General features: G+C 37.3%; 1 protein-coding gene across 1 annotated transcript; it reads left to right on the top strand.

Moving 5' to 3' along the window:
• The first annotated feature begins 6,303 nt into the window (after positions 1-6,303).
• Positions 6,304-8,438, top strand: LOC104240584 (cytochrome P450 716B1-like). The gene is made up of 4 exons (XM_009795448.2): positions 6,304-6,969; positions 7,052-7,493; positions 7,570-7,757; positions 7,877-8,438. The coding sequence occupies exons 1-4, from the start codon at positions 6,478-6,480 to the stop codon at positions 8,180-8,182; spliced, it is 1,428 nt and encodes a 475-aa protein (XP_009793750.1). The 5' UTR covers positions 6,304-6,477; the 3' UTR covers positions 8,183-8,438.
• The last annotated feature ends 4,481 nt before the right edge of the window (positions 8,439-12,919 follow it).

Below are 12,919 nucleotides of genomic sequence, written 5' to 3'. Positions count from 1 at the left end.
GGTGCTGAATTTCATTTAAGGCCTATGAACATGATATCTAATTGTGGTTGATTGATTAAGACCTATAAACATGATTGCCTAATGAAGAATGTATATGCAAGATTCAGAAAGACCTATAGGCATTATTTTCTATATGCATATGCAGGATTCAGATTTCCAGATAATTATAGACATGGTATCTATATGAGAGAATGCAGAATTCTTACAGACATGGTATCTATATAAGAAATGCAGAATTCAAGAAGTAACCTATATGCAGGATATCTATATGAGAGTGCAGAAATTCAGAAATAACCTATAGGCAGGATATCTATATGAGAGTGCAGAAATTCAGAAATACACCTATAGACAGGATACCTACCCTTCACATAGTTATCCCTCCCTTTTCACTAGCCATCCCTAAGAGTTTATTACAAAATTATTACAGCCCAGAAAAAAAGAAAAATACATCAGAAATTAAAAGGTACAACCAAGGAGAGCCTGATTCAGACTCCTTGTCTGAAATATGAAGTAAACCAACTCCTTTCATCCCATGAATAATTGAAGAGAGTTATCTCCAGTCACCAACATTATCATAAAAAAAGTAGGAATGAATAAATAACACATAAATCGAGGGTCCAAGAGATCATATTTTAAAGCTTTTCTCCCATTTGGATGTGTCAGAGTTCCCTAAGAATTTCATAAGAACTCCGGGCAGTGCTTACACCCAAATGTATCACCAGATTAGGACATAGTGCAGTGTGGAAGGGCCAACCCTCAGGTGTCCAAGTTCCGAGGGAACTCAAGGTCACAAGGCAAGGCTTACCAGAGGGGGCCAGAACTTATGAACTAAGAGAGAGTACAAGTGCAAAAGTAGAATTCTGAAAGGGGAAAGGGAAAGGGGGAATAACTTAAAATCAGTACACATAAGGGTGTAGGGGAATGGAGGAATTTGCATGAGCAAAAGAAAAGCAGGCCGATGGGCATACCCAGCAATAAGAGATGCTGGCACACCCTCCAGCCTGTTTACTTATTGGTTGAGACCCCATTAGTTCAAACTTAATTCATGGGCAACAACTCACATTGCCATGCCTTAAGTCACAACTCTCAAACATATAGGGGTAACGGGGGTAGGGAGCAAGGATTCATAGCAGAAACAAGCAGAAAGATATGAGCATACTAACTTAAATATTGAACTTTACAGAAACAGTACAGTAGACATGGATATAAAAGCTGTAAATGAACACATTGTGATGATACTAAGAATTAAACCCGGACATACTAGTTTTCATGGAAACAAGTAAAGAAAAGCATTAGGTCTTGTAAAACAGGCCACAGTGCAGACAAGAATAGAATATTATTATGAGAGAGTATGAGTTCAGAAGGATTCTGAAAGTGTGTTCTGTCTATGAAGAGGGTCGTGCCTCTTATAGTGCAAAATCAGGCATAAATAAGGTAAGCAAATAGTTGAGGAACTGATTGTCAATTAAGAATCAATTACACAAGACTTCCCTTAATTAAGGGATTCAGATTCAAACGGGTAAGAACCATTTAAGGAAAGAAATTGAGTAAGCATTTTGTGCACAACATGCAATTAGAGGTAAATACATAAAAGGTTATTTTAAGGATAGGGTTTTGAAGTACACGGTTGTACAAATAAGGTAAGAAAATCAATCAGTAGCCAGTAAATCAAATGGTCAGGGATCTTGTAATTACTGATCCATGAATGAACCAAGTCATAAAAGCTGAGAAGGGTTTTGAAATTAAGTCGAGTCATGAGGAAAATCAGCAAACAAGGAAGGAAAATCAATTAGTCTTATTCAAAAGAAAGTCTGAACTAATCATAAATTTGAAAACCCCTTTAGAGGGGGGGTTCATCACATATAAAGAGCATACAAACATGCTGAGTTGAAAGAAGATGTTGTGCCATTGCAAAATTAGTAGGAAAATCTAGTTTAGAAGAGTTTAGTAAAAAGCCAGATTGTATGAAAACAAAGATGTCCAAACTCAGTTCAGAGACTCGAAGTTAGTCTGAAAGAATTAAGGTTTTTTTTTTAAAATAAACTCTAGTTCAAGCAAACCACAAAGCAGAGACGAGAGGGTAAGCAATTGAATCAAAACATGTTTAGATGTTTCAGAAAAGAACTGAAACTTCCAACATGCCTCTTTCAGCAACAGAACTCGTGAGTAACATGCAAACACAGTAGAAGGGTTCAAAGCAAACAGAGTGAAGAAACTAATTCGAAGCATAATGAGAAAAGACTGATAAGAACAGTAGAAGAAGCATGCTTAAGAAGATCTCTTAGAAGAAACTTAAACAGAGCTCAGTAGAAAGAACTTAATAAAGAGACTTAAGAACTAAAAAATACAGTAGAAAAGCATGCGAGAACATAGTATAAGAAAACACAGTAAGAGAAGCATACAAGAACATGGTAAAAGAAAAATACAAGATCACAGTAGACGCAAATACACACAAAGGAAAAAAGAAAGGAAGTCAGAGAAACATTTAAATATTTTCAGAAAGCCCTAGATCGGAGAAGAAATGGTTTTGAAAGTAATTTTTTAAAGAAAAGCCAGAGAAATCGTTTGAAAACTCAGGGAAAGCATAGATACACAACAGATCTAAAGGAATCGGAGAAAACCTCGAAGGGTTAGAGTTTTAGAAGAACCCTAGAAATGAGAAAGGGTTTGAAAAGTCACTGATCTGAGTTGGAGAGGTTAGAATCAGGCTCAAACAACCATGGTACGCCGGAGCAAAGCCGGAGATGACCATGAAACTTCGAATCGACAAAGGTCTGGATACAACCCTTCATGGCCAGGCATTGAATCTTCAGAAACCAGGCGCGTGGGAGCCATAGGAGGCCGGTGTAGGGTTTCCGTAGCCTTGGAAGCCATGGATTCTGGTGGTTTCCGAGGTGGAAGTGGTGGGAGGTGGCAAAGGTTTGAGAAGGTTCGAGAGAGTTTGAGAGAATGGGGGGAGGGTTCAGAGGCGTCTTGGTAGGTGGAAAATGATTTAGGTTTAGGGGGGTTAGTAAATTAAAAAGGAAATGGAGAACGTGAGACGTAACAGATCAACGGCTCGGATTTAAGGGGGGCCAGGTGGGTTATTTTAATTGGATCAGGGGCGGGTAATTTTAGGAATTGGACTGGGGTTCAATTGGGTTTAATTGGGGTAGAATTTAGCTAAAATTGAAATAAGTAGGGCTAGTATTTAAATAGCCACTTTTTCCTTATTTATTTTATAAAAAATAGTAAAATAATTTCTGGAAATAAATTAAAGGTACTAAATTAATTAATAATATCTAAATATTAAATTAAAAATACTGGAATCAATTTTGTAATTACAAATTCAATTAAATCTAAAATAGGCTAATATTGCAATTATATGCAATTTAGCTTTAAAATACTAAATAAATTTGTAAAAAATGTGCGAAATTTACCTTAGCTATATTTTAGTATAAATATAAGAATTCAATAAATGAATTATCAAATGTCAATTTTGGGAATAACTTATTGGGGTTTTCTTGATAAAATAAGGTAATAAAATTAATTTTAAAAGCCTTTAAAATTAAGGAAAAATAATAAAAATATTTGTAAATACTTATATATGCATACATGTGCTATTTTGAAAGTATTTTGCATATAAAAAATATATAGGGAATCTGTAGCATTGAAACAACTACAACTTTTAAATTATTTTTAGCGTAAAATCCATTGTGAATTCTACTGCTTTTCCTTCTTCTTTTCAAAGCTTTTTTCGATCTCAGATTTTTGAGCTTATTTGTTTTCTTTTCAGATGTATATGATAGAGTGTTTTTTAGAAAAATGAAGAAGAAGGAGAACAGAAGGGGGGTCTGTTTGTGTGCGATTTGAAGGGGCGGCTTCTGTTATGGTGTGGAAAATCAGAGAAGTGAGGGAGTGTGAAGAGAAATTTGATCGGAGAAGATGAAGGGGGGGGGGGTCAGATCCGCCGTCCTCTTTTTTGTTCAGAGAGGGGAGCGTATATGCTTTTTTTTTAGGTCTAGTATGTGATGTGTGTTTTTTCTTTTAGCTCTAACGTGTTTTTATATGTAGGAGGTAGGGTAAAGGGTAATGGGTATTTAGGTAGTGGTATTGGAATTGGGTTGGGGTTTAAAATTAATTTGAGCCTTTAGGAATTGGCCCAATTTTAAAAGAAACAAGACCAAAAATATGTTCTTCCTATTTTTCTTTTCTTTGTTTTCCCCCCTTTTTTTAATCAATTAAAATCCTAAATCAATATATTTTTGTAGAAAATAAAATTCTTTATTTATTTTAAACATTAAAACAACTAATTAACTTAAAACTAAGGAAAATGTTAATTTTAAAGGCTAAAATTTAAATATGTAAAAATGACCATTTTGTGATTTTTTGCTTAATAAAATTAATTCCTACATGCAAACTGAGCCTACGATGACATGAAATTAAAACGTGATAATTTTTTATGATTTTAAAATATTAAAAAATGCATGAAATGCAACTAAATAAAGAAAAACTCCTAAAAATCAATTAAAATTATTTTTTGCCTATTTTTAGGAGTTATTTTCATGTAGAGCAATAATTGGGTGCTCACAATACTAATCATTTTATCAAGCATGCAGTCCATGATGTTCTTACAAATTATGTACTTTTAGTTTTTATAATTGATTAAAGTAAAAGCTTATTAATTTGAAATATATATATATATATCAATTATTTTTATAATATTAGTTACAAATATATGATTAGTAATTAATATATTTTCAAAACACAATATCTATCTTAAATATCAAATATAATATTATTTATAAAGGCATATATTTGTTAAATCTTAACTTTTAGTTTTTGATAATTAGATTTATATTTATAATTTAATCTAACTATTAATTACACTTGTGCAACCAAATCGTACGCTTGTAATTACACAGTAATAATATTATGACAAACAAAACAAGTCGTTGTAATTACAATACTGTGTAATTACTAGACTGTGTAATTACTATCCTAGTAATTACACTAATTCCAATCAGTGTTTTAAAAGGCGTTTTCGGGGGAGCCCTGGGGCGATGCGCACCAAAAATGTCCCAAGGCGATGGTGTGAGGTGAAAGTCTCAAGAGGCGTATGCCCAGCAATTCGGGGCGTATACCCGGATATTCGGGGTGTACGTCAGGGTGTTTGAGGCGCGTTTTTGTAGTGAGCCGTAAGCCCCAGAGACTTTTCAAATTAAAATAAAATTTGTTGAATAAGTCCTTCATATAATACCCAAATTCTCAAAAGTCAACTTGTAATTACTCAAAAGTTTTAAAAAAGAGCTGAAATATATTAAATTTAAAAGACAAAGACTTTTTTTATTGATTGAAGCATTACCAATTACGCGATGGCTTTCTAAACAACCCTCAAACAACTCACCAAGAGGTGGTTGCTATTTATTATGACGAAGAACAAAATGCAGAGTGAAATTAGACCAAAATCTTCTCAGTATTTGTTCGTTTGTCTGACTGCATTTATGGGGGAGAGCTTGCTAACAGAATAGAAGTCCTCTGGTTGTTAAGTCTATTTTACGAAATTGAACGAGAAACTGGGACTACCGCTACTTAAATTACATTTTTTTTGAAAACCAAAATATGAAGAAAAATGATGTAGAAGAAGTCTGTTTAGCTAAATATAGCTCAAAACAAGCAGAAATGCTTTCGCTTGCTTGGTGAAAGTGGATTCCCATTGAGTAGAAATATATAAATGGTAGTTTGCATAATGGCCCTGGAAAGGGAGGCGTGGAGGTCGAGCATTAGGGTTATAGGTTAGGGGGTAGTTTAGCGTTTTTTCTCGTTGTTCTAGCTAGTCTGCTAGTGATTTGTCTAAGATTGCTAGCGATTTTTGTTCATCACACTATTTTTATTTTTCTCAATGTTATTTTTAGCATAATTATTGTCCTTCCACTTATTTGTTGTCTCTTACGATGCTGATACTATTTGTCTGATTTATGTTGTTGTTACAGATCTTTTGTCGCTGAGCCGAGGGTCTCCCGCAAACGGCCTCTCTACCCCTCCGGTATAGGGGTAAGGTCTGCGTACACTCTACCCTCCCCATACCCCACCAGTGGGACGAGTACTAGGTTGATGTTGTAGTTTGCATAATGGAAAGATTCCTCATTTAATAAGAACGACAGGCAATGAGCACAAGCAGATCCTTCCAGCCACGCAACTTAAGATCATCGCCATTTTTGTCACATTATTGATTTGGACTGCTTGTTTTTAATAGAAAACAAAACACAAACAGTTAATGTTTATGAACACTATTCCTTTTGGACATGTCGCTCGAGTTAGACACCACAATGCACAATCATATAGGAGAGTATAACTTGGTATCTCCAGATGGGGGCATATTTTTGTATCAGGATACCAGTATGGAGCTAAGATACCTTACCAGTAACCAACAAAGTCAATAATACAAGAACATATAAAATCCTCCTACCTCTAAGCTCATTCCTTTATACCTCAATCATGAACATTATCTTAACTATTTTCCTATTTCTTCTTCCATTCTTCCTCCTCTTGGTTCACAGGAGAAGGCCATCAAAAAGGGTTCCACCAGGATCCCTTGGATTACCGATCATCGGCCAAAGCCTTGGCATGCTAAGGGCAATGAGAACCAACACAGCAGAGAAATGGCTTGAGGAAAGAGTTCAAAAATATGGTCCTATCTCAAAGCTAAACCTCTTCGGCAAACCTACTGTGTTTATTTATGGACAGGCTGCTAACAAGTTTATATTTACCAGTGATGGCTCTGTCCTCACTAACCAGCAGACACAATCAGTCAAGATGATTCTGGGGGAACGTTGCCTATTTGAACTCAACGGTGAAGATCATAAACGGGTTAGAGATGCTCTGTTATCATTCTTGAAGCCAGATAGTTTAAAGCGGTATGTTGGAAAGATGGAAGAAGAAGTCAGAATCCACCTTGAGACTTACTGGAAAGGCAAGCAAATAGTTAAGGTTTGTCAAGTACACCTGTACTATTTGTGCATACAAATTTAGACATTTACAACTAATTTTCGTGTATGGTATTTGATGGTAGGTATTGCCTCTAATGAAGACACTCACCTTCGACATTATTTGCTCTCTCCTTTTCGGGCTTGAACGTGGAGCGCGAAGAGACCAAATGGTTCAATATTTCCAGCGGATGATAGAAGGGATGTGGTCAATCCCCATAAACTTGCCCTTTACGCGCTTCAACCGCAGCCTCAAGGCAAGCAAAGATGGCCAGAAAATGCTGAAACAACTTATTCGCGAGAAACAGTATGAGTTTGAGAATAACTTAGCTTCATCCCACCAGGACCTCATCACCTGCTTGCTCAGTATCCGCGGAGAGAACAACCAACAACTTATATCTGAAAATGAGATCATTCACAATGTCATGCTTATCATGGTTGCTGGACATGACACTTCATCCGTCCTGATAACTTTCATAGTAAGACTTTTAGCAAAGAATCCCAACATTCATGTAGCTGTCCTTAAAGGTAAGAACCCCTCTGAATGTCATGTGAGTCATTCTACCTTTCGAGTTTCTTCTAAAGTAGCTTGGTGGAAGTACAGAACAAGAAGAGATTGCACAGAGTAAGTCACCTGAGGAGTCCTTAACTTGGGAAGACCTTGGCAAGATGAAGTATACCTGGAGAGTGGCAATGGAGACGATGAGAATATTCCCTCCCATTTTTGGAGGCTTCAGGCAAACTGTAAAAGACATTGAGTACGGAGGCTACCTCATTCCTAAAGGATGGCAAGTAAGATCAGAATCCCCATCTTTGATCTTCCATTCTTCAACCTGTTAATTTTGATAGTACTCTATTTTTTTCTGATTGGCATAATCCTAAGTTAACCACTGCATACTGGATGCACATAGATATTCTGGGTAACGGCTAAAACACACCTGGACAGCAGCATTTTCCAAGAACCAGAGAAATTTGATCCAGCACGCTTTGAGAACCCCGGATCCTTGCCTCCTTACAACTTTGTTCCATTTGGAGGGGGAGCCCGTATATGTCCTGGATACGAGTTTGCGAAGATTGAAACTTTGGTCACAATCCATTATCTAGTAACACATTTCGCATGGAAGTTATGCTGTACAGATGATTTCTTCAGCAGGGACCCAATGCCAGCACCAACTCAAGGACTTCCCATTCAAATAATTCCCAGGAAACCTATCTAATTTCAATAAATTTGATCCTACATGCTTCTCCAAGAGGCAGCAGACTTTGTAAACCTCACACTTCTAAGGGGAATACTCTCTATATTATGATGTATTCATGTTAAAAGATGTACACTTTAAGGTCTGACCATCATAATTACCCTTCGAAATAACCTATAAAATCATTTAGATAATTTGCCAAAGGATGCAAAATGGTTCAAATTAAAAGTTACACATGTGCCATTTCGATTATTAGCCAAAGGATACCACTGTACTGTTGCGGAAGCCAAATGTATATAGTGTGAATAAGTCACAACTACTATACCAAAAATTATGACAGCCACCAAATAATAAATAAGACAATAAAGCAACAATAAAGGGAACACCAGAATTTACGAGGTTCGGCTAATTTTGCCTACTCCTCGGACACAACCAATATTTTATTCCACTCCAAAAATACAAGTGAAATAATACTAAAGAGAGAAGATACAAATGCCTTAAACAGATGAGAAGGCAAATGAGAGGTGTGTTTAAATCCTAAACATTAAGCCTTCTTTTATAGGGGGAAAATCCCCCCAACTTTTGTTTTCCCACCGACGTGGGACAAAATTTCTGCCAAACTTAACAAATCTCCACCTTGGCAAAATTCCACATCTTCAATTTTCTCTCAATAACAAATTTTGATTGTGTCTTCATCTTCAATCTTCAGTTTTCAACAATGTTGATCAAATCCAAACAATGTTGAAACTTGACCGCAGTCACCACCTTTGTCAGCATATCAGCAGGATTCTCCGTAGTATGAATTTTCTTCACCGTGACTCCACCTTCTTCTATGATTTCTCGTACGAAATGATACCGAACATCAATGTGCTTCGTCCTTGCATGATAAACTTGGTTCTTCGCTAATTGAATAGCACTTTGACTATCACAAAAAATTGTGATACCTTTTTGTTCAACACCAAGCTCCTTTAGCAATCCTTGAAGCCAAATTGCCTCTTTCACAGCCTCTGTAATAGCCATGTACTCTGCCTCTGTTGTAGACAAAGCAACTGTTGACTGCAAAGTAGACTTCCAACTAACTGGTGCCTTTGCAAAAGTAAACACATAACCAGTAGTTGATCTTCGTTTGTCCAGATCACCCGCAAAATCTGAGTCACAATATCCAACTACAGACTGATTGTCTTCCTGCTCAAAAACTAACCCGACATCTACAGTATTATGAATATACCGTAGAATCCACTTCACAGCTTGCCAATGCTCCTTCCCTGGATTGTGCATATATCTGCTAATAACTCCAACAGCTTGTGAAATGTCAGGCCTTGTGCAAACCATTGCATACATCAAGCTACCAACAGCATTTGCGTATGGTACCTTTGACATATACTCTCGTTCAACTTCATCCATTGGCGACATAGTAGTACTTAGCTTAAAATGGGAAGCAAGTGGAGTACTAACTGGCTTAGTCTTGTCATCTATGCCAAAACGTTGAAGTACTCTCTTCAAATATTCCTTTTGAGATAAACAGAGTTTCTTTGAACGTCTATCTCTAATTATCTCCATGCCAAGAATTTTCTTTGCCTCACCCAAATCCTTCATCTCGAACTCCTTCTTCAGTTGAATCTTCAACTTATCAATTTCTTCCGAATTCTTGGAAGCTATCAACATATCATCAACATATAGGAGAAGATATACAAAGGAACCATCTTTAAGCTTGTGCAAATACACACAATGATCGTATTTGCTTCTCTTGTACCCTTGCCGCAACATAAACTCGTCAAATCGCTTGTACCATTGTCTAGAAGATTGTTTCAATCCGTACAACGATTTTTCAAGTTTGCACACCATATTTTCTTTTCCAGCAACTTTGAATCCTTCTGGCTGAGTCATGTAGATTTCCTCCTCCAAGTTTCCATGTAAAAACGCAGTTTTTACATCCATCTGAACTAGTTCCAAATCCAATTGTGCTACCAAAGCCAACATAATTCTAATGGAGGAATGTTTTACAACTGGAGAAAACACTTCATTGTAATCAATTCCCTCCTTTTGAGCATATCCTTTGGCCACCAATCTTGCTTTGTAGCGAACATCTACTTGGTTAGGAAATCCTTCCTTCTTTGCAAATACCCATTTGCACCCAATTGCTTTCTTTCCCTTCGGGAGATTGGCCAATCTCCATGTATGATTCTGATGAAGGGACTGTATTTCATCATTCATGGCAATCCTCCACTTATCTTCTTCTGAACTTTGGACATCATCTTTATAAGTGGTAGGAACATCATCAGCTACAATTGAGGTTGCACAAGCAACCGTCTCTATGAGACGAACAAGTTTCGTTATTGTTCTTTTTGGCCTGCTGGTTGCTATTGATTCAAGTTGTTGTTGAGGTTCCTGAGTTGGAATCTCCTCTACTGGCTCTCCTTCCAGAGGGTAATCTTCATTTGTTTCCTCATCTGCTTCTTGTGTAGGAAAAATAAATTTTCCCTCAAACTCCACCTGCTTAGAAGCACCTTCATTTTGTTTGGTATCTTCCGTTACCTTATTTACCATAGCAGATTCATCAAAGGTAACATCCCTACTGAATATTACTTTCTTTGTCATAGGACTCCATAAGCAATATCCTTTGACTCCAAAAGTAATTCCCATAAAAATAGCCTTCTTTGCCATTGGATCCAATTTTGACTCTGTCACATGATAATATGCAGTTGAGTCAAACACGTGCAAAGAGTCATAATCTACAGCAGGCTTTCCATACCATTTTTCAAATGGTGTCTTGCCATCAATAGCAGCAGATGGTAGACGATTAATGAGGTGGCATGCATATGTAATTGCCTCAGCCCAAAATTCTTTGCCCAAGCCAGCATTGGACAACATACACCGTACCTTCTCCAGCAAGGTCCGGTTCATACGTTCTGCCACTCCATTCTGTTGTGGTGTATGTCTAACAGTGAAGTGTCGGACGATGCCATCATTTTCACAGACCTTATTGAAATGATCATTTTTGTATTCACCTCCATTGTCTGTGCGAATACACTTGATCCTCCTGCCTGTTTGATTCTCCACCATCGTCTTCCATTTGAGAAAAATTCCCAGCACTTCATCTTTGTTTTTCATTGTATACACCCACACTCTTCGGGAAAAATCATCAACAAAGGTTACAAAATAGTGCTTCCCACCCAATGAAGGTGTTTTGGAAGGACCCCAAACATCAGAGTGTACATAATCCAAAATGCCTTTAGTATTATGGATCGTTGTACCAAATTTAACCCTTGTCTGTTTCCCTTTGACACAATGCTCACAAAACTCCAAGTTGCAAGCCTTTACTCCTTTTAACAATCCTTGATCTGATAGAGTTTTCAAGGATTTTCCTCCAGCATGTCCCAAGCGCATGTGCCATAGCTTGGTTGCTTCTGCCTCTTTGTCGTCACTGGATGTCACTGTCGCTGTCCCAATAACTGTACTGCCACGATAGCGGTACATATTATTATTCTTCCGATTAGCCTTCATTACCACTAGTGCACCGGAGCATACTCTCATCACTCCATTTTCTGCAATGATTTTGAACCCTTTTGATTCTAGGGCTCCTACAGAGATGAGATTCTTCTTCAAATCCGGTACAAATCGAACATCTGTTAATGTTCTGATCATTCCATCATGGTTCCTTAATCGTATTGAACCAATGCCATATGAGGTAAGAGGGCTGTTATCCGCTGTGTGGATGACTCCATATTCTCCTTCTTGAAATTCCACAAACCAGTCCCTGTTGGGACACATATGATAGCTACAAGCCGAGTCCATCAACCATATGTCTGATGATGTTGATGACTCTGTTGTAACTAATGAGAAGTCTGAATCATCACAATCAGCTACATTTGAATCCATAATGGCCTTTCCATTGTTATGTTTGGCCTTATTCTTCAACTTCGGACAGTCTTTCTTCCAGTGCCCTTTTTCTCGACAAAAGGCACATTCATCTTTGCTGGGTCTGGATCTTGACTTGGATCTTCCCTTCTTTGTCCTCGTTTGATTTTGAGGACGACCCCTCACAAATAGTGCTTCTCCTTCTCCGCCCTTCTGTTTTTCTCGCTTTCTTTGTTCATAGCTGTACAAAGCCGAACAAACTTCTCTGAGAGAAACTTCGTCATTTCCATGGAGTAGAGTAGTTTCAAGGTGCTCGTACTCATCAGGAAGTGACGCCAACAACATCAAGGCCAAGTCACCATCATCATAAGTTGTATCCATATTTTGCAAATCTGTGACCAACTTATTGAAACTGGTGATATGTTCATTCATCGTGGTACCAGGAACATAGGTGAAGTGAAACAGTCTCTTCTTCATGTACAATTTATTTTGACTATTTTTCTTCAAAAATTTATCCTCCAGTGCTTTCCATAATTTACTTGCAGAAGTTTCCTTTGTGTATGGATATTTCTGCTCTCTAGCAAGGAAGGATCGAATGGTACCGCAAGCAACACGGTTGATAATTTTCCAATCTTCTTCTCCAATAACATCCGGTCTCTTTTCTTCAGTGGCAAGATCTAGCCCTTGTTGAAAAAGGACATCTAGAACCTTGCCTTGCCACATCCCAAAATGTCCGGACCCGTCAAAAATTTCTACCGCAAATTTCGCATTTGACACAATTCTTGTCATAAGCGAAGATGCCAATGATGACGTATTGTTGACACTTGATGTAGATTCTTCTTGTTTATTGTCTCCCATATTTGACACAAATATTATTTAATAGCTGACGACACAAATCAA

The sequence above is a fragment of the Nicotiana sylvestris genome, chromosome 7, assembly GCF_000393655.2.
Source record: "Nicotiana sylvestris chromosome 7, ASM39365v2, whole genome shotgun sequence".
NCBI classification, from domain to species: Eukaryota; Viridiplantae; Streptophyta; class Magnoliopsida; order Solanales; family Solanaceae; genus Nicotiana; species Nicotiana sylvestris.
The sequence above is the reverse complement of the archived record's forward strand: the minus strand, read 5'-3'. Positions and strand labels throughout refer to the sequence as shown.